At 43.5% G+C, this 25,897-nt stretch overlaps 1 protein-coding gene across 4 annotated transcripts in view; it reads left to right on the forward strand.

The window, feature by feature from the left end:
- Window positions 1-25,897, forward strand: part of ST3GAL5 (ST3 beta-galactoside alpha-2,3-sialyltransferase 5) — a 51,518-nt gene that overhangs the window by 20,855 nt on the left and 4,766 nt on the right. For 3 of the 4 annotated variants that reach the window (XM_049095561.1, XM_025453824.3, XM_025453825.3), the window contains exons 2-6: window positions 4,368-4,491; window positions 7,904-8,015; window positions 17,084-17,427; window positions 22,349-22,535; window positions 24,176-24,334. In XM_049095561.1, the coding sequence (XP_048951518.1) occupies window positions 4,368-4,491; window positions 7,904-8,015; window positions 17,084-17,427; window positions 22,349-22,535; window positions 24,176-24,334 (926 nt within the window). The remainder of the gene's footprint in view (window positions 1-4,367; window positions 4,492-7,903; window positions 8,016-17,083; window positions 17,428-22,348; window positions 22,536-24,175; window positions 24,335-25,897) is intronic. The other variant, XM_049095562.1, reaches the window with a different exon arrangement.

Consider the following 25,897-nt stretch of genomic DNA (forward strand, 5'->3'; position numbering starts at 1 on the left):
ATTTTTATAAAATTCCTTTTTTTCTTACAGTATCTGTGTCAATAAGTGTACATATCAGATACTACAAGCTAGTGCTTCTCAAACTTTAATATTCATATGAATTCCCTGATTTAGCAGATCTGGGGGGCCTGAGACTCTGCATTTCACACTTGCCCCCAGGTGATGCTGAGGCTGTGGTCATAGATTCCACAGATTCTGCAGTGATGACTTGCAGTGATAATTTACCAACAGATTTCCTGGTTTTGAACATTTTAGATGTTTCAGTAGAGCTTATGCTTCATTCTTTGCTATTATAATTTGTTAGCGTTCAGTTTCAGTTTTTATTGTAGGCATTTGGGGAAAATACGTTTTTAGGGGGATGCTTATGTTGTTTGATGACAGGTCACAGGCATGCAACACACATTCCATTCAATGCGAAATGTTCCCTAAGGATCTGCTGTGTGCCAAGTTCTATCCTAAGTGTTGGGGATACAAAGATGAACAAAGTTCTGGCCCTGCAGCTCATTCTCCAAGTGCTTGCAAAGTGGTAGAGGAGACCTTAAATATACACAGACAGTGTCAGCTCATTGCAGTAAGCAAAGATGGGGAAGTGTCCAGGGACAGCCATGATGTTGAAAAATGATCTTCACAGAGGAGAAGGTTTTAAGGATGAAAAGTGATTCACCAAGCAGATTGTTGGGGGTTCCCACTGGAATTCCAGACTGAAGGTAACATCATGTACAAAGGCACTGCGGTAGCAATCTGGCACATCCGGGCTTCTAACAGGGGCCAGACTGTGACAGGTTTGTCCCTGGAGTCATAAAACCTGAGATGAGCTAGAAACCATTAAACAGATATATATTTTAGAGAGATGGCTTTGAGGGGACAGAATCAAGACAGAGAGAGTCCAGGGACTTGAACGCTGGGGAATGTCAATGGGCATGAGAAGTTCAGGAAGGTATGATCGAGAGGCCCTGGAGATTGGTTGAGGCTGGGAATGAAAGTTAGAAGCCTGAGTTGAAAATGTCTGTCATGGAGATTTTTAGCTTGGATAGCACAGCTTCCAAATGATATAAGGAATAGGGGAAAATACCAGGTTCTCCTCTGTAATGTTGTCTGAGGTGAAGATAGCAGGCAGGTTATTGGACGTATAGTCTGAGCTTAGGTGAGAGGTCTGCACAGAGACAAGGGTCTGGGAATCTCTCTCTTGAGGAGGTGAGTGAAAGGCAGGTGGTGAAGCCTTGCAGTAAGTATTTGTGGGACAAGGAAAAGGCTGTGCTGGGGGTGGAGACCGGGACCTTGGAGTTAGAAGATGTGCATAGGGGGGTTTAAGGGAAGGTTCAAGAGGTTTTAGAGGAAGTATGGTTGCAAGATATCCCAGACGTGTGCAGATGGAGTGAAGGAAGATAGATAGGATGGGAACAGTGACAGGGGCCAGTGAACACTGAGCATTTAGAGGTTCTGCAGGGTGAGAAAGGGGTGAGAGGGGAGAGAGGATGCTGGGTAGGACCTGACCCTGGGGGAGTGTGTGAGGAGCTCCAGGAGGGTGTTGCTTCTCCAGAAACACCAGAAAGGGAAAGGGAATGGATGGAAGAGAGAACTCCATAATAGAGCTAGGGCCAAACTTACAGCTAGAAGTAAGGGTGATCAAAAGACACAAGAGCCTTAAAGCCCCAACAGATAAATCCTGTCAAATGAGACTGGGTGTCTATAGGTTCCCTTTCTGTGTGATAATAGTAGCAACAACCAGCAGGTACATGTCATGATCTCAGCACTGTAAGATTGAGCCCTGTTTCGGGCTCTGCACTTGGCTTGGAGTCTGCTTGAGATTCTCTCTCCCTTTCCACCTCACCCTACTCGTGCTCTCCCTCTCTCAAATAAATAAATAACATCGAGAGAGAGAGAGAGATGTAGAAGTGTTAGGTCAGGAGTCTTCTGTCACTCTGGGCTGAGGCTTGTACTCATAATAAAGCTGCTGGAAGTGCCATCGCTTTTCTCCAGGAGAAATTGAGGATACTGGATGCCACCAGTGCTGCTAGAGTCATGTGGAGTCACCCTCTCTTGCCTGTGACTGTCACTGCCCCTGCCAGAGGCCGTGCTGAATAAGGGGACCGGGAAGGTTGCCTCTTCGTGCTGTCTTCCAGTTTTCTACCTGCATGTCCCACAATCACAACTCAGCGGGAAGCCAGCTGGCCAGTGTGGGAAGGGAAGTTCATGGGCGTGTGGCCTGCAGGACAGCGCTGTCCAGGGCACCAGCAATAGGGAGAGGTGGAAACCATTTCTCTCTGACACTGCAGTCACTGTGTTGGCTGGAGGTCCACCTCACTGTGAATTGTGGGTCATTCTGGTTGTAAAAACCCGGACAGCTTAGAAATGTCTGTTTTCTGTATGTACTGGTTACAGATAGCCTGCAGGTTCCCATCACTTGACTGGCCATGCATTTAAGTAACCGTGATGTTGTGTCTGAAAAAACCTTCCGGGTCTCACTTGTTCTTCAGCAGGGGTTTACTAGTGAGGTCCTTGGCACTGTTTTTTGAAACTATTCAGGAGGATACATATCTACAAAAATTCTTAATCTGGAGTAGCGGTAACAGTGAGAGTTGGAGTTGAGGGAGAGATTGTTTCCAGTAGCAAAAACAATACTTGAAGGTTGATTTGATAAAAGATTTTTTTCAAAGGAAATGACACAACTTTAATGGAAATAAAGTGTCTACTAACATATTACTGCCTCTTGACTGGAAATCTATAGTAAAGATATTATTGCTTAACATGTAAGTTTATCATAATAGCATAATATGATAAACGCCTATATTAGTAAGCTATGGTTTCACTTTTAATTAACAATTGCTGAAGCAAGACAGAAGTTTATTTCTCCATCTTACAACAGCCCAGAGGCAGGCAATCCAAGGTGGAATAGCATCTCTGTCCTTAGGGTTGTACAGGGACCCAGGCCCCTTCTCTGTCACTACCCCACTAGCCCTTGCTGGTGAGCTCTAGGTAGGGTCCACAGTGGCTCATCCTGGGTCAGTATTTCAGCCAGCAGGAAAAAGGGGAAAGGTGTATGCCAGGGAAGACACCTTGGAAGTTGTACAAGTCACTTTTGCTCGTATCCCATTGGCTAGAACTTAGTCGTGAGGCCACACCTATTTCCAAGGGAGGCTAGGAAATGTAGTCTTTATGCTAGGAGGCCACGCACCCAGCTAAAAAATCCAGCGTTTAACCCAGTTGAGGGGAAAGGGAAAAAAACTTTTTTTTTCTTTTAAAGATTTTATTCATCTATTCATGAGAGACATAGAGAGATAGAGAGGCAGAGACATGGGCAGAGGGAGAAGCAGGCTCCATGCCTGGAGCCCCATGTGGGACTCGATTCTGGGACTCCAGGATCATGCCCTGGGCTGAAGGCAGGCGCTCAACCACTGAGCCACCCAGGTGTCAGGAAGGGGGAAACTTATACAGGGGTAGACATACTGATTTCTATTACAGTACCCGTTCGAATATTATTTAGAAATTGAAAATTTGAAAACACAGTTAATTCAAAAGAATAAGTAGACAGGTATACTCAACATATAATTTTTAAGAGAAAAATGTCTTTGAAAATTGCCATTTTTTTTCTTAGTGTAATACTTCTGTTTTTAATATAACACTTCCTCTTTAAACTTTTTTTTATTATAGAGAACTTCAAATGTACAAAAGCATGAGAATATTGTATAATGAGCCCCATGTACCCCATGCCCAGCTTTTACACTTAAGCAGTGTAAAGCTATTGTTGTCTTATCTGTTCCCCCATGTCCACTCTTATTCCCTCCCTGACTTTTTGGAAGCAGACCTCATTTCTCCTGTTTATCTGTAAATAGTTCTGTATGCACCTCTAAAAGCTAAAGGCTCTTGAAAAACATTAGACTTTTTATTTGGTGATAACTAGGTTCATGTGCAGTTATAAAAAATAATACAGAGAGATCCCTTGTACCCCTTGCTCAGTTTCCCCCACTGGCAGCATCTTGCAAAGCCATAGTATAATATCACAGCTAGAATATTGATGATACAGTCAAAACACAGTATTTCCATCATCACAAGGATCCTGCCACCCTCAGCTTACCCTTCTATAACTCCTGACAACTACTAATCTGTTCTCCATTTCTGTAATTTTGACATTTCAAGAATGTTATATACATAGAATCATACAGTATGTAAACTGTTAGTTTACATGGCTCAGCATAGTTACCTTAGATTCATTCATTCATTCATTCATTCAGGTTGTTGGGTATATCACTAGTTTATTCTTTTTTATTGCTGAGTAGTATTCTATGCCATGGATATGCCCCCCTAAAGTCTTTTTATAAACATCACCTCCCTCCTTTCCTTCCCTTTGGCTTTCCTTCTCTTCACAGCAATGCCCAGTGAGTATAACTATGTAAAACTGAGAAGCGATCGCTCAAGACCCTCTCTGCAATGGTACACCCGAGCTCAAAACAAGATGAGAAGACCCAACTTGTTGTTAAAAGACATCCTTAAGTAAGTATGAGCCCTCGGGTCTTCCGATCCCCCTGGCTGGGTCAGCTGTGGGAAACTGGGAGAAGATTGTAGTGGGACCCAAAGGGGATAGCTCTCATACTTGGTCAGAACGTCATATAAAGGGACATTCAAGTGAAGGTTTGGTACACAGATGTCTGGGTTTATACTTTGTGAGAGGGCAGCGCCAGCCAGGAAGCTCCCAGGCCCTGTCCCCAGGCCTCACTGCCTTAGAGAGAGTGGCTCTTATGTGTACCCTTCCTGCCCTTACATAACAAATGAGGGCTTTTCCCCTTAGCTATTTTTTTTAATTTTTTTTATTTATTTATGATAGTCACAGAGAGAGAGAGAGAGAGAGAGGCAGAGGGAGAAGCAGGCTCCATGCACCGGGAGCCCGATGTGGGACTTGATCCTGAATCTCCAGGATCGCGCCCTGGGCCAAAGGCAGGCGCCAAACCGCTGCGCCACCCAGGGATCCCTCCCCTTAGCTATTTTAAGTTAATCTAAAAATATGGTTAATTAAAGTCCCCTTACAGGCTTTTGAAGAGCCTTAAATATTAAACCCAGAAAGATGACAGGTGTTTCAACCAGGTCACCCTTATATCCTAATGAGTGTTATAATTGTTAAGGGAGGGACTTGGCGGTTACATTTGGCTGATTAGCAGCCAAATCAGGTTGAAAATCACCCCTTTAGGGCACCTGGGTGGCTCAGTTGGTTAAGCTTTCAGCTCAGGTCATGATCCCAGAGTCCTGGGATTGAGCCCCACCTCGAGCTCCCTACTCAGTAGGCAGTCTACTTCTCTCTCTCCCTCTCCCTCTGTACCTACCCCTCACTTGTGCACACACTCTCTTTTTCAAATAAATAAAATCTTAAAAAAAATCACCCTTTTGAAAATACCCCTTATGTAGTAGGTGTAGGAGAAGGAAGATAGGAAAAAGAAGTGTGCATTAATATTTTCCATCTCCTTTTATCATCACTCAGTATTTAATGAGGCCTGACATGCTTGGCGCTGTGTTAGGTGCTGGCCCATGGCAGCAAATGAGGTCGACCTGGGTTCATGTTAGCTACAGTGTGGGGTTGAAAGACTCACAACCAGGCATTCTAGTACAGTGTCCTCAGTGCTGTCCTTCTTTCCTGCCTTGTTTGTTTGTTCATTTGTAATCAAGATAAGGGAATTATTATATGCACCAAATGTGATACCTTTTTGGGGGGCTAGGGAGAGGAGCAAGTGATACTACATTCACAAGATTTAAAATTCAAAGGTATTCAAAGTACTCAGTAAAATACACCCTCATTCTTGCCTCCCACTTAAAGATAACCAATGTTACCAATCTTGTGTACATAAGAAATTGTGTGTGTGTGTGTGTGTGTGTGCGCGTGTGCATGTATATGTTACCCACCCCTGACTTTTACACAGCTGGTAGCATCCTATTCATTTAGCGGTGTACTCAATCCCAGGGAAAAATTAGGATGCTTGTCCAGGTTTTCATGGGAGAGCCTGTTGAAAGAAGAATCAAGAAGTCTGGAAAACACTTCCTAGCAATACTTTCCTACATCATCCTCCTCAAATAGTAAGAAATATTTAGCATCTATTGTATATAGTATATTGTGCTAGATGCTGTATTTTTAAAACTACCCCTTTCTTGAATATAAGAGAAGGGAGAAGAAATGTGTGGGAAATATCAGAAAAGGAGACAGAACGTAAAGACTGCTAACTCTGGGAAACGAACTAGGGGTGGTAGAAGGGGAGGAGGGCGGGGGGTGGGAGTGAATGGGTGACAGGCACTGGGGGTTATTCTGTATGTTAGTAAATTGAACACCAATAAAAAATAAAATAAAACTACCCCTTTCTTTAGAAAAGAGATCATTGGACACCCGTGGCTGTGGGTAGCTGTGGTTGAGCATCTCCTTCCAGCTCAGGCCATGATCCCGGAGTCCTGGGATCGAGTCCCGCATAGGGCTCCCTGCTCAGTGAGGAGTCTGCTTCTCCCTCTGCCCATGTCCCTGCCTCTCTCTATATATCTCTCATGAATAAATAAATAAAATCTTTATAAAAAAGAGAGAAAAGAGATCATTTTCTTATTCAGGTTATTCCTTTACTTTATTTTGTGACATTATTTAAAGAAATGGTTCTTAAACTTCCATTTATTTATTTTTACTTTTAGTTTGTCAGTATCACTTGGGAAGCTTATTTAAAAAATGAGGTTTCTAGGGGTGCTTGGGTGGCCTAGTCAGTTAAGTGTCTGCCTTTAGCTCAGGTCATGATCCCAGGGTCCTAGGATTGAGTCCCACTGGGCTCCCTGCTCATTGGGAAGCCTACTTCTCCCTCTACCTCTGCCCCTCTCCCTTGGCCCGTGTTTACTCTCTTTCTCTCTCCCTCTCTTTCTCAAATGAATTAATTAAATTTTTTTTTTAATGAGGTTTTTAGAGGTTCTTGGGTACAACTCAGGTCATAATCTGATGGGTTGTGGGGTCAAGCCCCCAGTCAGGCTTCGTGCTCAGCGAAGAGTCTGCTTGAGATTCTCTCTCTGCCCCTGCATGCCCCGCCCCCCCCTTGTGCTTGTTCTCTCTAAATAATAAATAATTTTAAACAAAACAAAATAAAATGAGGTTTCAAGAACCAGGACTAGGCTCATTTCTTTTCTCCTAATCCTGTGTGTGTGTGTGTGTGTGTGTGTGTGTGTGTGTGTGTGTTTATTTTAAGCTATATAATGATAGGAATTTGTCAGATCTCTAAAAGCAGTTTTTGTAGATGGTCTTAAGGGTGACTGGTGGTTCTCTCTCACGTCAGTTAAGCCTCATTTCTGGGTAGAATCTTTAGAAAAATAATGAGTAGAATGTTTGTCTTCTTATTTTTCTAAGGGCTCCCAGTATTTTCCCCTGTTTTTTTTTTTTATTGTGGTAAAATACCCAGAACATAATATTTACCATCTTAACCATTTCTAAGTATACAGTTCAGTGATAGTAAATGCATTCACATTGTTATGCAGCCATCACACTATCCACCTCCAGAACTCTTTGCATCTTATAAAACCGACACTCTCTACCCATTAAACACTAAATCCCTCCCCTCCCCTTGGCCCCTAGCAGCCACTGTTCTACTTTTTGTCTCTGCAACTTTTGACGATGTGCTTCATATAAGTGGAATCATACAGTATTTGATAGACCGGCAGTATTTTAGAGTGGCAAAAAATGGAGGCTGAGATTCTGTTACTCAGAAGCTATTACTTGGTTTTATAAAGTCCAGTGGTCTGCATTGTGATTCATGTCTTATGCTTATTATGCCTTAAAGATTGTCCTTTGATGTTACATGGCAGGCAAACTCAGTCTGGGGGTAGGTTTTCACTTACTTCATATGATTTCTCTTGATTATCCCATAACTGCCTCATTATACCTAATTGATTTTTTTTCCAGGTGTACATTGCTTGTGTTTGGAGTGTGGATCCTTTATATTCTCAAGTTAAATTATACTACTGAAGAATGTGACATGAAAAAAATGCATTATGTGGACCCAGACCGTGTAAAGGTTAGATATGCCATTGGTGTGGTTTAAATTAAAACATTTCCAAGCTTATACTTAAACAGAAATGTCATTTCTAAAGGGTTCTAAATAAGTACTCGTGAAAGTTTTAAACAGGGAAAACACTATCTTAGTACTCCAAAATCAGAGACAGCCTTTCCCCACTGCCCTGCAAAAAACCAAATAACCAACTCACCCACCCACCCACCCCACAGTATTCTTCATTTACTGAAGTCTTTGAGGGAGGTGAGTTGCATGTGACCCATTCTAGGGCACCTGGCATGGGGGCACCATGCTGTGATATTGGCAGCGTACACGTACTTAGAACAGGATCAAGTTCTTTTAGCATCACATCATTTCTGGGGGTTATTTTTCATTTTAATGATTTTAAACTGTATTTCAAGCTTTTTTCCTTCAATTTATATTTATCTGAATCAATTGACCTATTAAATGCTAATTTCACGGATTATTTGAGTGGTTAAACAATCCAATAATGTTCAGTCCTGGGTGAAGGAAGAGATGATTTGAAGTCCAGTAGCATAGCAACAGTGACCAACATGTGTGGACGCTTTATAATTGTCTCAATGGGGAGATATTTTAGTATTTGTACCTCTGACAGATGATGGCTGGGAGGTTAAGCCGCTTGCCCAAGTTCACATCTGGTTAAGTTAACCAGTTCGGTTAATCTAGTTTTCTGTATACTGTGTAGCTGTTCTAAAAGTACGTTAGCAATATCAACTCATTTAACCCTCATGATGGGAGCTGTCCTTACCTCACAGCTGAGGCGATGGCAGGCAGGAGAATAAGTAGCCTGTTTCAGATGACCTTCACTCATCAGTGGTGGGGTTGGGACTTGGACTCAGCAGCCTGGTTGCAGAGTCCGAGCTCCTGCTGCCTGCTGTCTGCCTGGTTAGGGGGTACCCACAGAAGGAGCCAGAAGTTCTAGGCAGGGTAATGCAGAGAGGAGGAAGTTTAAATTTCTGACCTAGGTTCAAGTCTAAATGCCACTGAGTCAAAGATGAGACCTCAGGCAAGTGACTTAACTGTTTTGAGTTCACTTTTCTCAGCGCTGAAATGTAGACAACAGCAACTGTGCGACAGGGCAGCCCTTAAAGTTGAATAAGATAATGTACATGGAGCTCCTTTTCTAGTCTGGGTTCTTTTTTTTTTTAGAACTTTATTTTTTATTTATTTTTTATTTATTTATGATAGTCACAGAGAGAGAGCGAGAGAGAGAGAGAGAGAGAGGCAGAGACATAGGCAGAGGGAGAAGCAGGCTCCATGCACCGGAGCCCGACGTGGGATTCGATCCCGGGTCTCCAGGATCGCGCCCTGGGCCAAAGGCAGGCACCAAACCGCTGCGCCACCCAGGGATCCTATCTAGTCTGGGTTCTAACCTGTTTTTACTTCCATCTGTATGTTCTTGGAAGTGTCTCACATGCTCTGTGAGACAGGCAGATGTAAACAAGGAAATGAAAAGAGTACAATTAATAAATGTGCAGCATGGCCTCTGCAGAACCGTCGTGTCTCCCAGAGCCTTCCTTCTGTGCTGGCTCCATCCCCAGAGGTTTGCTGACTGTTCATTTCACCAGCATCAGTACATCTGTTTTGGTGGAGCAGGATGCATCTGATGTCTCTGCTTGGGCCTTCTGCTTCCCTCTCCAGCTGGCCTTGCACACGTCCTGATAGCTGTGAACTCTTCTCTTTGCTTCTATGCTATGCTTGTCCACATTCTCTTTGTGGCCTCTTTCTCCTGTCCATTTAATTAATCACGCTATTGGCCATCTGACCACCTGCAAAGATAATCACTCTCGAGTCTGTGTTAATTGAAGAGAGATGGGAGCTCTTGCGTGCAGGGGTCCCACATACCATTTCATAAGTACAAGATGGGGAGGATGTGTTTTAGTAACACCTGGGGTAATATCCACTTTGCATTTTAGTGCCTGGCCTGCACCATCTGCATAGGCCTGTACTGTGGCTGCCTACAGCTGTTTCCCTTAAACTACATTCATAGACCAGGGATGGTCTGCTTGTCCCTGCAGAGCTCAGACAAGTACTCTGATCATTATGGCTATTACTCTGTAAGGTTCCCCAAGGAGTCCTAGTGACTTCTGATGATGACCAGAGATGAGACTCAAGACCATGTCCCTGAGGAACCTTTGAAGGGATGGGAACCTTAACATAACCTGAAGGAGAGAAGACCTGGTACAGGTCATGTGGCAGCTACTGTCAACAAGCCAGAGGCCTGGCCTCTGGGAGGGTCAGCTGTGCCCAGGTAGCCTTAACGGCAGACGGACAAATCGGGATGGTAGTCAAGCTGAAAGGAGAAGGATTTGATGGTCTGAGGCATCTGAAGATGGGATTAATGGACCACCTTCGTGGCGAATCTCTGGAGCTGTTTAAAGCAAAGCCAGGGTAACTGTTTGGTCCTGTGGGTAGACTTTAGGCATCAGACAGTTGATCAAGGACTTTTCTGATCCCTTCCAGCCCTATGACTCCGTGGTTTTCTGTAGTTGTATCAGTACCCTGGCTGGAAAGTATAGGCTGGTTTATTCCCTGATCTGAATACTGAGCACCAGCAGTACCCAACTCAGTGACTTTCAACTGAACCTGAGGGGTACTTGGAAACGCCTCTGAAACTTACCAGACTCCATCTGATACAGTCATTTACTTAAGCATTTTGTTGTCTCATCTAAAATATAAGTTACCTGAGAACAAGGATGGTGTTTCTAAAAATACACCATTTCTGGGATTACAGGGACAGGAATAATGCTCCAGTTGCCTTTTAGCATCCTCTGCTCTCACCCTTTGCCCCAGTTCCATGTCTCCTTACCCGCCTTTCTGTATCCAGGTATGCCCCACTATGATTTTGATTTGCATTTCCCTGTGAACTAATGATGAGCATCTTTCTTGTGTGCTCATTGTCCATCTGCATGTCTTCTAAGGAGAAATGTCCATTCAAGTTCTTTGTCCCAATTTTTCATTGGGTTATTCGTCTTTATATTATTGAGTTGTAAGAATTCTGTGTATATTCTGGCTACCAGTCCCTTAATCAGATATATGACTTACATGTATTTTCTCCCATTTTGCAAATTATCTTTTCACTTTCTTGATAGTGTCATTTTCAGCATAAAAGTTTCTAATTTTGATGAAGTCCAGTTTATCTATTTTTCCTTTTGTTCCTTATGCTTTTGATTTCATATCTAAGAAATAATTGCCTAAGCTTATGTTTTCTTCTGAGAGTTTTATACTTTTAGCTCTTAATTGTAGGTCTTTATTTTATTTTGAGTGAATTTCTGTAAATGGTGTGAGGTTGGGGTCCAACCTTTTTTCCTTTGCATGGGGACATCCAGTTTTCCCAGCACCATTTGTTGAAAAGACTCTCCCCTATGTTTGCTGCATTCTTTCTGACTTCTCTGTCTGGAGCCCTTCCCTTTGCCTCTTTGCTCATCATCTTTCACATAAAGTTTCAGCTCAGGAGTTACCTTTCCTAAGAAGCCTTCTCTGATTATCTTTCTCTGTCTTCTAGAAACCCCCTTGATACCTTAATCCTAACACTTAACACTGTACTATTTTAATGTCTTTCTCATTTGTCCTTTAAGCAAGCCCTTGGAAGATGGGGATTGTGTGCTAACATTTTGTATTAATTAATATATACATAGGTATATTAAACTAGAGAGGGAGGGGAGATATTACTGAGACTATGGTGTGGTGTCTTATCTCTGAACTCCAGATTGTATTGAAAATCCACAGGTAAATAACAGGCAGTTCTTTGAGTATTTTCAGTAATGTACATTAAGTCTAATATCCCTTTAAGGAATAGGTCAGACAGTTCCTGTTCAACTCCTCATATCCACCAGTGGATAGTAGACAGGAAAAAAAAAATCTCACCATCCCCTTCCCCCAAACCATGGAATCTGAGTCCTCCATTTAGGCTGATGATTCCAGTTTTAAAACTTAACGTTTACTGCTGCTAGTGCCCTGCCCTGATTGGGCTCCAGTAAGCATTCTTGACCAATCCCTAGCAAGGGGGATGGGAGTATTTGATGGGCAAGGTCAGCCTCCCAAGCCCCACTGACTGCCTGGAGAAGGAGTGTTAGCATCCTGCACAAAATTAAGGTTCCCTAAGAAGGAATGGGAAATAGATACCCAGTAGGCAGCCCACAGTGACCACCACATCCACCCAGTTTTAAAAGGTGTCTAAAAGATCATTATTTTTTCCAATTATAAACATAACACCAGAAATTCAAATAATACCAAAATGAATAAAGTAGAAAGTCCCCTATAGTTTGTGGAGAAAGAGGGAAGAATCAGGGGGTAGTTATATAGTCAAATGTGTCTGTGAAAGCATTCGTCAGTTCAGAAATTAATAAAATAGAAAAGTGAAAGCTTGCTATAACCACTGTGGAATTAGGGGTGTTTTTAATTTATTTTATTACTTGAGACTTTTTAATAGCTTTTTCACATTGTTGATGCTGTCAGAATGCTCCACTTTTCACAGTGGTCCTGACAGGTTGTCCTGCTGCATTCCAGGCAGAGGGAGCAGTGTATGCAAAAAGCATATGCCCCCGAGGGCTTTGCAAATTAGACGTACAGCAAGAGTTAGCTATCACTGAGGATTTGGGGTAAGGCATAGCAGGATAGAAGGCTGAAAATGAGCCAGAACCAAAGAGGGAAAGGCCTTGAATGCCACACTGAACAGATCCCAAATTTGATAGCTGGTCATGTTTCATTGAAGCAAAATCAGAAACCCTCTCTCAAGTCCCCAGAATAGAGGAAATGGCCACGGAAGCTGGCTGGTGTGGTCCGATGTTCTGAATGGCTGGCTGCAAGGTGGTATTCAGTATGAGCTCTCCACAAAGAAAACCCTGTCTCCAGGCTGTTGTTGGAGGTTGTCCTTTCCACCAAGAGTATTTAAACAAATTTGAATTATTGTGGCTGTATGTTAGCCTAAGATGATCTCAAAGCCATGAGGCCTTGTTAGCTCTGTTGAGGATATTCAGCAGCTTGCAGTGTTTCAGTGGGACCCTGCTGACCCTGCTGGAGTCTGAGCATTGTCTGGTTATGCTGGACCTGGCCTGTGTTAATACAGCAGCAGACATGTGGCCATGGTAGTTGTAGATTTTGTCTTTTCTATTTAAAGATGCCCCTTAATGTGCCATTTCTTTAAAAAGACTAACAGTGGTCTCTGCCAGAATATGGACACCTTGAAAGTACATTTCAGATGTGAAATTGCACATGAAAGATGTTTGAGGAGAGATGAGGACACAGTCCTGTCAGTGTAGGTTTGGGCCACATGGTAGCAACAGTTTGAACTAGGCCCTCTCTCTTCTCAGAGAGCTAAAAACCACATCCCACTCAGGGGACTGCATTTCATGCTGTGTAGTTAATTATGGCCAAATTTACTTCTCCCTGACTCTGCAGATCTACACACTCATGTAGCTAAGTTATGCGGAGTAACCTGGGCTGAGTTATCAGTCAAGGTGCCAGAAGCTCTAGACTGATTCTTTTCTTCGGTTCTGCCCATCCCCCCCCAACCCATCCTCAGATATCAGAGATGAGGGAACTGAAGCCTTGGCCTAGGGCTAGATGCTTTAGCAAAGTCACACTCTGGCTAATAGATCTAGACTGGACCTAGTGTCCAGATCTTCTGACTGCTTTTTCTTAACAGTCTGCCGTGACACAGTTTCTCCTCTGAAGCATGCAGTGTGATAGTGTGTGTGCATTCACATAGTACCACCACCAGCACCCCAGTCCTAATCTTAGAACATTCTGTCCATCACCAGTCCTGGGCGGCCACTGACAGCTGGAGTTTTTACCCTGGTGTTCTTTCTGTGACTTAGTTATTCAGATTTGGCCCCGCTTGTACTGCTTGTAGCCAGGTGGACATACAGACAGCTACCTTGAATGTGCGGTAAGAGTGGCAATAGCTTGGCCTATGGTCGCTGTTCTTCTGTGATGGGCTCAAGTTCCACCTGGCTCGGGCACAGTGCATGAAGCTGTGAGCCTCAGAGCAGCCCTGTGAGGATAGAGCAGTGCTGGCCTTCTCCAGCCAGGAACTGCAAGTTCTCACTAGGTGACTCCTGCCCTCCATTCGCGTGGTCTGTTGTTGAATTGGGCTCCTACCTGAGTTTGGTCAGCCCCAGCCCCAAAACTCACCTTCCACCTCAGTGCCATGCCCTGTCCTGGAGTTAAAGAAAGGAAAGAGAACATTGCCTTTTGCTAAGAATTATGCCACTGACTTCTGTTTCTAAGAAGTGTTATCCTAAAAATTATGCAGCAGAAATGAAAGTGGAGACTTTGGCGAAGGAAAATTATTTGATTTTTTTTTTTTTTTAAATACCCTTCAGTGAGGTCTCACATGAGGTGGCCATTTGCCACCTGACTCTGTACTAAAAAGCAGCTTCTGGCTAGAAGAAGCGATCCCAGGGGCTTCAGGGCTTATTACACACACATCTCTAAATGAGGTGAAACAGAGGGATAAAAGGAGTTGCTGTCGCGGTAGATGTTTCCAGTGGCATCTAGAACATACATTTCCCTGGGGATTGATTTATTGTACCCTGCAGTGAGCGAGGCACCAGCACAGTCATGGTCAGAGGGTGATTACTAAGCCTTGTGCTCTGCTTCCAGTCTAGAAAATTAAGTTTGAAGCCTGAAATGGAACTCTTTGCCAGAATGGAAATGGAGTGAAATTTCCCTCCTTCCAAATGAAACTTCTAAAGAGGAAATTTGGCAGCCCAGAAGAGCCGAGCCCACGTTTCTGGCTCAATCACCGACTTCTTCCAGTCACGCGTGGATCACTAAGCTGCTCTGGGTTTCTCCAGGCACTTCTCAGACGTTCAGGTTGCACTTCTCCTAGGAGACCTGCAACACCAGATGCTTAACATGTTGTTCCTTAGTGAAGGATTCCATCTCTTCTCTAAAGCTTGCTGTTCCTAACCTTCAGGCCTTGGGTCTAAAGACAAACTGTGTGTGGAGTGTGTGGTCCCTCCGCTGATGGGGCGTTAAGTCTCTGCTGGGTGCCACGTGCCATAGGCTTGGCAGGCCTTCCGTTCTGGTGCCACTCGGGCTCATGGTTGGCCCTTGCTTTGCTTTCCCATTGGTTCCTCATGAAGATGCCAGTTCATATTTAAACTCTCGGTCTCCACGGTGGTGTCTGTATGCTGCTCTGTGTAGACAGGGGCTGTGGTTTTAGGCATTTGGGAAGTAATGAGAACAGGTGAGCACACCAGCTCGGCCTCCCCCACTGGTCATGTCACCTTGAGCCTACAAAGTGAAGATACGAACAATCATTTTGTGATGTGTGGGAGTGTCGGTGCCAATAGACCAAGATCATGTCTGTGCATAGTGTCTGTAGCATCATTTCTGCTTCAGAGAGTATGAGTTCCCCTTTTAAAAAGCGAGGCCACATCCTCCAGATGTAGAGGTGTGTTCTGTGCAGGTACTAAGAACTTTTTGAAGCTGTATCTTAAAATGGGAGGAGTGTGTGTGTGTGTGTGGGGGGGGGTTCTGCTATAATAAGATAGGTGTTTTCCTACAACTAAATTTATTATACAGAAACCAGATAATAAAAATTGTAAAACTTGGAGGAAAACCATATTTGGGGCAGACATTTAAAACTATATGCAACCGGGCAGCCCGGGTGGCTCAGCGGTTTAGTGCCACCTTTAGCCCAGGGCATGATCCTGGAGATCCGGGATCGAGGCTCCTGCATGGAGCCTGCTTCTCCCTCTGCCTGTGTCTCTGCCTCTCTCTCTCTCTCTTTCTCTGTATTTCTCATGAGTAAATAAATAAAATCTTTAAAAAAATAAAACTATATGCAACCATAATAATCCTCATAATAGGATGAACAGAGTTTAAAAAAAGACATATTCAATCCTAAAAATAAATATCCCAGAAAATCTAGGACTTCATACATGCATACATGGGTGTGTGTGTGTGTGTGTGTGTGTGAGGAGAGCTTGGTGGGAGGAGGGGTAAGGCGGGGCCAAGGCTGCTGAAGGTGGAGATGAGGACAGGAAGCACAAGGATGAGGGAAACTTCCGCCAGGCAGTTCTGAGGCAGCATTTGGCCAGACTGAGCCAGGAGGAAGACTGGGGTGCTTGGGCCTTTGTACCACATCCCTCTGGTGAGTTTTTCTTTCAGCTGGGCTACTGTACTTGGCATTCGGCAGCCTTTCCTTGTTGAGGCGAGGCATTCACAGTGCAGGAAGATCGTATACAAAACTACTTCTATGTTGACATGACACTGATCCCTGATTACATTTAGAATAACTTACATTCCAGACTGTATGAAGCTCATTGCCCCAACTGATAAATAAGCATCTTTCTCATCTTGAAGGATAAGAACCCAAAATATGAAATTGCATTAAATTGTGGTTAAAAAAAAAAACCCAACACATAAAACTTACCATCTCAACCATTTTTAAATGTGCAGTTCGGCCCTGTTAAGTATATTCATGTTGCTGTGAAACAGATTTCTATCACTTTTATATCTTGCAAAACCGAAATTCCAGACCCATTAAACAGCATCTCTCCATTTGCCCCGGCCCCCCAGTCCTTGATAACCACCATTCTACTTTCTGTTTTGACCAGTTTTAATACTTGAGAGACCTTATAAGTGTGCTGTAACAGTCCTTTTGTGACTTCTTTATTTCACTTAGTATAACGTTCTCGGGGTCCATCCATGTTGTAGCATGTGACAGGATCTTATAAGACATGAAATACTTCAAAGTGTGTATTTCACCCCAAATTTATTTGAGGAACAAGGTTAGGCCAGGGGCAGGAGGTGGGGGTACAAGGACATGCTTTCCTTATACAATGAAGTAAATATACTTGCTGTGTTTATCTCCCTGTCCTGTGATTCTCCCAGTTTATTTCTTTAAGTTTCTGAGCATCAGTTAACTCTTAAAAAAAAAGCAACTGAAAAAAAAAAAAAAAAAGCAACTGTTTTGTGCTGAAAGAGTAATCGACAGGCAGCTCTATCAGACATCGCAGGACACAGTGTCATCTGTAAGATGATATTTCTAATGCCTAAGAGTTATTCAAACTCAGATCGCTGTGATTTCATTCCAGAGAGCTCAGAAATATGCTCAGCAAGTCTTGCAAAAGGAGTGCCGACCCAAGTTTGCGAAGAAGTCGATGGCGCAGTTGTTCGAGCACAGGTACAGCACGGACTTGCCACCTTTCGTGAAGGAGACCCCCAAAATGAATGAAGCCGAGTACAAGTATGATCCTCCTTTTGGATTCCGAAAGTTCTCCAGTGAAGTCCAGACCCTGTTGGAAATACTGCCCGAGCATGACATGCCCGAACACTTGAGAGCAAAGAGCTGTAGGCGTTGTGTGGTCATCGGAAGCGGTGGCATACTCCACGGACTAGCACTGGGCCAGGCCCTCAACCAGTTCGATGTGGTGATAAGGTACATGGGTTCACCTCTAGACTTCACTTTACTGCTGTTGGTCAGTGCCATACCAGCAACAGGGATGCAGAAAGTACTGCCAAATCCCTGCCTGCTAGGGACTTACTGCTTAAGATAATGAAACAAAAATATGAAATGATTAGATGCCCCAAACTGTGCCATACTGACCCAGATTTGGCAGAATCTTGTCAGAAGAGGTGAGGTTTGGAAGGTTGGGTAGAGATTCAGGAGGAAGCCTGAGCTATGCAGGACCAAGAGAGGGCACAGTGTTGGGGAGTAAGTATGGGGGATGCCTGGCTTCTGGGAATGGGGCTCGGTGTGGGTGCACCCCATGAGACAGTGCTGGTGGGGACAAAGGAAGCACACAATCTGAACTCCACTCATCCTAGATTCTTTTTGGTTCAGCTGGCTAAAAATTGTTTTCCTTATAAAAGCTAAATAGGTTCATTCTTGAAAATTAAAAAAATATAGAAAAATGCAAGGAAGAAAAATAACCCCTCGTAGCCCAAATAACCAACCGCTATCCATCAGCTGTGTTCCACTTTTGTTCTATACACTACTAATGAGTGCATCTGTATTCTTATAAAGTGGTTTGCTTTTTTTTTTTTTAGCAACATTATGAACAGTTTCTGAGGTCATTAAATATTTCTTGGAAAATTAACTCTTCCAAGTGCTTAGTATTCCTTTAAATGAGAGTATCATAAGTTATTCAGCTGTTCTTCTAGTGCTGGATATTTTGAATTTTTCAGATTCTTTGTTACTGTGAAAATGCCCTGCATATCTCATACTTATTGTCCTTATCTCTGATTATTTCCCTGGAAATAATTCTAAGAATTCTTAGAATTGTTGGCTTAAAGATATTGGAATGCTTTTAAGGCTTTTGATACATTTGGATACATTTGAATAAATTCTCCCTACCTGAAGGATATGCAGAACCAGAAGTACAATGTACTCTGGGTCTCATCAGATCTGTTCAGCAGGAGCGTGTGCGTTTGTCCCAAGGCAGGAGAGCCCCGGGCTGCGGATTGGGTGTCAAGGTTGTGGTCAGTGCATGAATGTGTGGGCCTGGTGTGAGGCAGAGAAAGTGAAAATGGAGACTGATCCATTTCCAAGAGGTCCATTTCCAAGTCCATTATAGGACTTCCCAACAGCTTGACAGTTAATGCCAGGGGACATCAGGCTTTCCAGTCTGGGGTCTCACATGTTAGTGGAACTGCTGTCAGAAATTGGAGTAGTTGGGGAAAATGTCTGGTTAGTGAGAGAGGATGACAAGATCCATTTCAGATATTTTGAGCGTGAAAGTGATGTATTCATATAGTACCTTTGTTCCCAATAGCTGTGATCTTGAGCAAGATTCCTAACTGTCCTGTGCTCCTGTTTCCTCATCTGGAGGCAGTAACAGTACACATGTTATGGGCTTACTGTGAAGACAAAACAAGTTCACAAATGTACAGCACTTAGAACTTAGTGCTAAGCATTTAACATTGGGCTTGGGATACATGGAAATAAACAGATAAATGAAAAGAAACAGATAAGAACCTAGTTTAAAGGCAAAAGGGGTGCTGTAGTCCTCAATGGCCAGAGAGCAGGAATGGTGTGAGATGAGGGAGTAGGAGTGGCGTTAGGCTTTGAGGATGGTAATGGTTGGGGTGAAGGAGGCTATAACCACTGCCTTTCACTGGATGCTTGCTTGCTTGCTTTTCTTTTTTTAAAGATTTTATTTATTTATTCATGAGAGACACAGAGAGGCAGAGACATAGTCAGAGGGAGAAGCAGGCCCCCTGTGGGGAATCCGATTCAGGACTTGATCCCAGGACCCCAGGATCACAACCTGAGCCAAAGGCAGATGCTCAACCACTGAGCCACCCAGGTGCCCCTCACTGGAAGTTTTCTTTGTGCCAGACACTGTGTAACATGCGTTAGATGTTCTCATTCCTCCATGAAGCCATCATTGTTACTGTCACCAATGAAGACTTTGAGGGCCAGAGTCTAGGCCAGATGCCAGCAGTCCAAATGCAGGGTATGAGGCTTTCAGAAGCTAATTCCTGGCCCCATGCAAACAGTTGAAAGATGTGTGTGCAGGCAGACAGGGCCTCGTGCCCATTTAATGGTGCATGACTAATATAGGAAGAGAAGAGGAGAGAAGCCAGGGGTGCCAACAGTGCACACTCTGGGCCAGAGGAGAGGAATGGTGGGAGGGAAGGGTAGCCCTGAGCTGGCCTTGGCAGAACAGTGCCATTTGGCTCTTCAGGGAGGAGGCGGGCAGGGAGATCTAGGGTGTGGAGCCCCGCCCTGGCAGGAGGAATGTCATGAGCACACTATGAAGGCACACACACGAGTTGGCTTTCCACAATGTCAGCTTTATTCAGTCTTAAAGCAAAGTTAATCATGATTAGGAAGGAGGTTCAAGATTCCAAACTCCATGACATTTCACCATGTGCTTCAACCTGGCTTCTTACACAGCCTAACAGAGCAGACCATAAGACAAGCCACACAACAGACGAGATGACAGAAGAGGGTAAGGGGGCCCCTGGGTGGCTCAGTCAGTTGAACATCTGACTCTTGGTTTCGGCTCGGGTCACGATCTCAGGGTCCTGGGATCAAGCCCCACCTCTGGCTCCAGGCTCAGCACAGTGTCTGTCCCTCTCCCTCTGTTCCTCCCTACACTCTTGCTCTCTCCCTTTGCCTCTTCCTATCTGTCCATTTCAGTCTCTCTGTCTCTCTCTCAAATAAAAAAACAAAAAAAACGGGGGGTGTATGAAGTTAACAAACCGAATGTGAAATCAGTCTGTGGGTGCACAGTTGAGATAAGGCCTCAGTGTGGTGTGGGTCAGCTCTTGGCACTTCATGCTGCTTATATTCAAGCAGTGAAGGATCTCGGTTTGCTTGGAGATCCATCAGGCAGATCCTTCAGTGCAGTTCTTTTTTAAGTGGTCGGACGTAGAAGAGTCATGTCTGAGGAGTCTGACAGTTTGCTGCTAGAGTCCTCCCCTTTTTAAAGGGTCTTGGGCCCCTGCAGACCGCCTCTGGTCTGTTCATTATCATTTCTGGGCTGTCAGCTGATGCTGGTCCCAGCAGTATATCCTAGCTGCAGGACCTTTACCTGCTTGCATCATTGCTTGACACAGTCCCCTGCTTGACAATGAGAGACTCCATTTTATTCTCTTTAAGGAAGATGGACCAGGATATTGGGAAAGGGGCTCGAAGGTGGCCTGATGCCTAATGGTGGCCCACAGATCACCACATTGGGGAGCATGGACTTCATGCATGGCCTCTGGGAGGCCACTGAGTGCTGGGGACAGAGGAAGGGTGGCTTACCCTGATTAGGAGGGAGAATATCAGTTAAGAAGCTTTTGGGGGATGGGGCATCTGAGGGGCTCAGTCAGTTAAGCATCTGCCTTCTGCTCAGGTCATGATGCCAGGGTTCTGGGATCAAGCTCCACATCAAGTGAGTTCTTTGCTCAGTGGAGGGAGGGGTCTGCTTCTCCCCTGCCTCTGCCCTTCACCCCCACTCATGCATACGCTCTCTCACTCTCTCACTCTCAAATAAATATATAAAATCTTTTAAAAAATAAAAGGAATTTTTTTGCGGGAAACTTTTAGGTGTAAAATAATTTCAAATTTAACAGAAGAGTTGCAAAAATAGTACAAAGAACTTCCCATTCATGCTTCCTCCCCCAGATTATCCAGCTGGTAACGACTTCATCATGTTACTTCATGATTTTCTCCCCATATATTTTATTATTCTTTTTGGAACTCTTTGATAGTTAGTTGCAAATATCAAGCCCCTTTACCCCTAAATAAGTCAGTGAGGGTTTCCCAAGAACGAGGACTATCATAGAACTGCAGAACCACAGAACAGCATTCAGAATTAGGAAATTAACACTGAGAAAATACAAGTCCTATCTACATCCTTATCCAGATTTCACCAGCAACCCTGATAATGTCCTTCATTCTAAAAAAGAAAAGAAAGGGGAGAAAAATAACTGCCTCAGGGGCATGCCTTGCATTTGGTCCTCATGTGTAATAATATCCTTTGATAATCCAGAGGTAGGTATCAAATCTAGAAGAAATGGCAATATAATAGAGAAGAATGCTGAGATACAAGTGTGACAATAGAGGTGTATGATGCAGGAGAAGAGCCCAGTAGACTTTGAGATTACAAAACTCTTTGGGTGAGTGTTAGTGCTTTCAGAAGAATTCTTAGAATTTGCCCCAAAACCTAATGCCTGGTAAGAGCCTTGGTTGATCTAACAGGTGTTAAGTGTCCCACATCCTTGCTTTAAAGGATGTACCTGGGGGACACCTGGGTGGCTCCGTGATTGAGCATCTGCCTTTGGCCCAGGGTGTGATCCTGGGGTCCCAGGATCGAGTCCCACGTCAGGCTCCCTTCATGGAGCCTGTTTCTCCCTCTGCCTGTGTCTCTGCCTCTTCCTCTCTGTGTCTCTCATGAATAAATAAATAAAATGTTAAAAAAATAAATAAATAAAGGATGTACCCGGGCCCAGTGCCCTCCTTGGTCCCAACTCTGTCCATATAATTGTGCCTGGCCCTGGTTTCTAGGTTTCCTTTCTGATTACCTTTTTGAAATTCTGGCAAGAACATCTAATATCTGAGCACAACGGGAAGCTTTCAAGGAAACATTACTGATGCCCAGAGAAAGCCCAAAGTATAATGTTTGGGTTGGCTTAAAATGGCAGGATTGGATGGAATTGCTTGACATTCAGAGAGGAGATGTGGGCATCCCTCAGGGACTTGAGGCTGCTGGGAAAGAGGCCTTACTTCCGACCCACAGCTCACTCTCAGTTCTAAAAACATGTGGGGAACACAACGCAGGGATCTTGCATATGTCTTGCATGATATGACAAGATAGTTGATGGCTTGCTTTGTCAATCTACTTTTGTCCTTTTTTTAAATTTAGGTTAAACAGTGCACCAGTTGAGGGATATTCTGAGCATGTTGGTAATAAAACTACTATAAGGATGACTTATCCAGAGGGCGCGCCACTGTCTGACCTTGAATATTATTCCAATGACTTGTTTGTTGCTGTTTTATTCAAGAGTGTTGACTTCAACTGGCTTCAAGCAATGGTAAAAAATGAAACCCTGGTAAGCACTAGAAATTCAGCTATCCAGTGTTCCTTCGTAAAAAGTGGAGGGATCTCTTATTGTAATTCCAGACTTTTATTTTTAAACAAACACAGTGGAATGCATACAGTTGACCGCAGAACAACATGGGTTTGAATTGCCTGGGTCCACTTATATGCAGGTTGTTTTCGATAAATACAGTGCAGTATTATAAATGCACTTTCTCTTCCTTATGATTTTCTGAATAACATTTTCCTTTCTCTAGCTTGCTTTATTTTAAGATTACATACAATATATAATACATATAACATTGAAAATACGTATTAACTCTTTATGTTATTGGCAAGGCTCCTGGTCAGCAGTAGGCTATTAGTAGTTAAGTTTTTGGAGAGTCAGAAGTTATCTGTGGATTTCAACTTCTTGAGGAGGGGATGGTGGTGCCCCTCCCCTACCACATCATTTAAGGGTCAGTTATACTTTTTGTTGTCTTTCAGATAACTACTGCCTTTGTAGAAAGCCATCAGCAGTCCTTGTTGGGAATTACTTTCAGAATTTAAGATTAAATTCTGATCACATGGAAATTGTGATCATTACTTAATGGAAATATCAAGTTTTGGACCAAAATTATTATTACCTTACTCACCAGACTTGAATTTACATATATCTTGGATAATCTAGAAATTAGATTTGCTTGGATGAATATAAACCATTATTGAGGTTTTTTCAAAAGAGTATATATATGAAACCTCTGAGGAATATTCCCCAAGAGATTGTCTAAAAATGCTCTGATAGGCAGTCCTTTTGTTGGAGGAAATTCTCAGAATTCCAGAGGGCCAGGTGTTGAGGGAATGGACTCAACATGAGCTTGGTCATATCCCCTTTTGTTTGTTATAATAATTAATCATATTACCTTATAGCCGCATCCATTGTGCTGAAATAAATTTCAGAGGTCAAATCTAACATTTGTAGACACACCCAAAAACTAGCTCTCTGCAAAATTAATAGGATATAGTAGACTTTTCACATAAGCTCCATCTGATGGAGAATTTCTATCTGCAAAGCCAGATTCTGTAGAGTTTATCATGATCTTCTAGATTTTTCTATTGAATAGAAGTTGGTCTAGTTGGAAGATGAAGCACATAGGAGGAAATGCCTTACAGTCGGTTACCAGGAGACTTCATAGGGCTATGACTTAGGGCAAGTCAGTGGAGAGGATGCAGGGGGAGGGCCTGATCAGAGTGGGGCACTCACAGCACTTAATACCCTTAAACTGGATCTGCTCACCTGGTCTTCCCTGGGACAAAAATGCCTTTAGGTCCTAAAAAGCCTTACTATCTCAGATCACAACCTGGGGAATTTCTTCCCCAAACAAACCAGAGCTGGTTCTACACTTTCTCTTCTTGTCAAATGCCACCGTCGTAGAACAGGTCCTTTGGGTTGCTACTCCGACTGCGTCGTAGAACAGGTCCTTTGGGTTGCTACTCCGACTGCGGTATCGAATTGGCATAGATCTCCATGACTGTGCTGCAGAATGCAGCACACAAGCCCACTTGAGGTCACACCCACAGCTTTGTGCTGGTTAACAGGGATGCATTCTCACCTTCTGATGGTAGGATCACTTGATTAAGTACCCCTAATGATTGCTTGCTTTCTTTCCGTAGCCATTTTGGGTGCGGCTCTTCTTTTGGAAGCAGGTGGCGGAAAAAATCCCACTACAGCCAAAACATTTCAGGATTTTGAATCCAGTTATTATCAAAGAGACCGCCTTTGACATCCTTCAATACTCAGAGCCCCAGTCAAGGTTCTGGGGCCGAGATAAGGTATTTTTTTGTTGCAATTGAAAGTTAACTCTTCTTCTCTGTGTTGGAAGGGAGACCTCTGTACAGATTTCACTTACGCTCAGCTGTATACCCAGAAGCGTCTCCCAGTGTAGAAATGCAGTCACTGATGAGATGCTCTGTGTGTGTTTGCCGATCTGCATCCTGACTTTAGGGCTCCTCATTGTTTACTTGGTTTTTCCCCTGGTGACTCATCTCTTTTGTATAGTCCATATGTTGAAATTTATGTCACTAAGATATTATTTAAGTTATTCTAACTCTGGGACTCTGATCACTAATGGTAGGTCACTGAAAGGCACTTTGGTGGTCTGAAAGTTCTTTACATTTTTAACTCTGGGGGCTCCTTAGGTAAGAATTGACATTTATCATCACTTTATAGGTAATAGTAAATAAAATTTACCCCCTAGAGAGTGCTTTTCAGTTGATGCTTGGGTCCCATCCCAAACTTCCTATTTGTTTTATGCTGTGGTCTATACATTGGGATTTTCAAAGTCCCCTGGGTGATTTTATTTTGCAGCCTTATTTGAGAACCTTTGTGCTATCTATAGATTGCTCACTGCAATAGAAATTCTTTACCTTCGGTTGGCCTGTGCTGCCATTGGGAGGGTGGCTTGCCTTTATTGTCGGTTTCCTTATGACCCAAATAGCTAAGCCTGTGTCTTTAGAATAACTTTTTAAAAAGCGGTGGAGGGGTGCCTGGGTGGCACAGTGGTTGGGTGTCTGCCTTTGGCCCAGGGCGTGATCCCGGAGTCCCAGGATCGTGTCCCGTGTCGGGTTCCCTGCATGGAGCCTGCTTCTGCCTCTGTCTCTGCCTCTTTCTCTCTCTGTGTCTCTCATGATTAAATAAATTTTAAAAAAGCGGTGGAAATCATCCTTTTTTTTTTTTTAATGAGGAGGCTGAACTCATGACCCTGAGATCCAGATCTGAGCTGAAATCAGGAGTCCAATGCTAAACCTAAACAGACTGAGCCACCCAGGAGCCCCCATTCTTAAACAAACTTTTAAGCAAAATCTCCATATATAAAGGAAAGCAAGGAATTTGGAAAAGGCAGGGGTACTGCTCACACTGGAGTCCTGAGATATTGTCTAGCAGATACCTAAGGCTCTTCAAGGTTACAGTTTCCAAACAATGAGTTAGATTCTTAGATGTAGTCAACCAGTAGGCAGATTAGCAGATTCTTCTATTTGCCCCATGAATCAAATTTTATTTATTTGAGAGAGAGAGAGAATGAGAGCACGAGCAGAGAGGGGCAGAGGGAAAGGGAGAAGCAGGCTCCCCACTGGGCAGGAAGCCTGATTAGGGGCTGGATCCCAGGATTCTGGGATCATGACCTGAGCCGAAGGCAGATGCTTAACCCATTGAGCTACCCAGTCACCCCTCCCCTATGAGTCAAATTCTAATTAAAAATGTTCTTTAAACTCCTGTGTAAATTTTAAAGGAAGAATTCTGTGTTTCCTAGGAAAACCAAATACTTAAATAGGTTCCTTTTTTTTTAAAATTTTTTATTTATTTATGATAGTCACAGAGAGAGAGAGAGAGAGAGA

Source organism: Canis lupus, chromosome 17, assembly GCF_003254725.2.
Source record: "Canis lupus dingo isolate Sandy chromosome 17, ASM325472v2, whole genome shotgun sequence".
Lineage (NCBI taxonomy): Eukaryota > Metazoa > Chordata > Mammalia > Carnivora > Canidae > Canis > Canis lupus.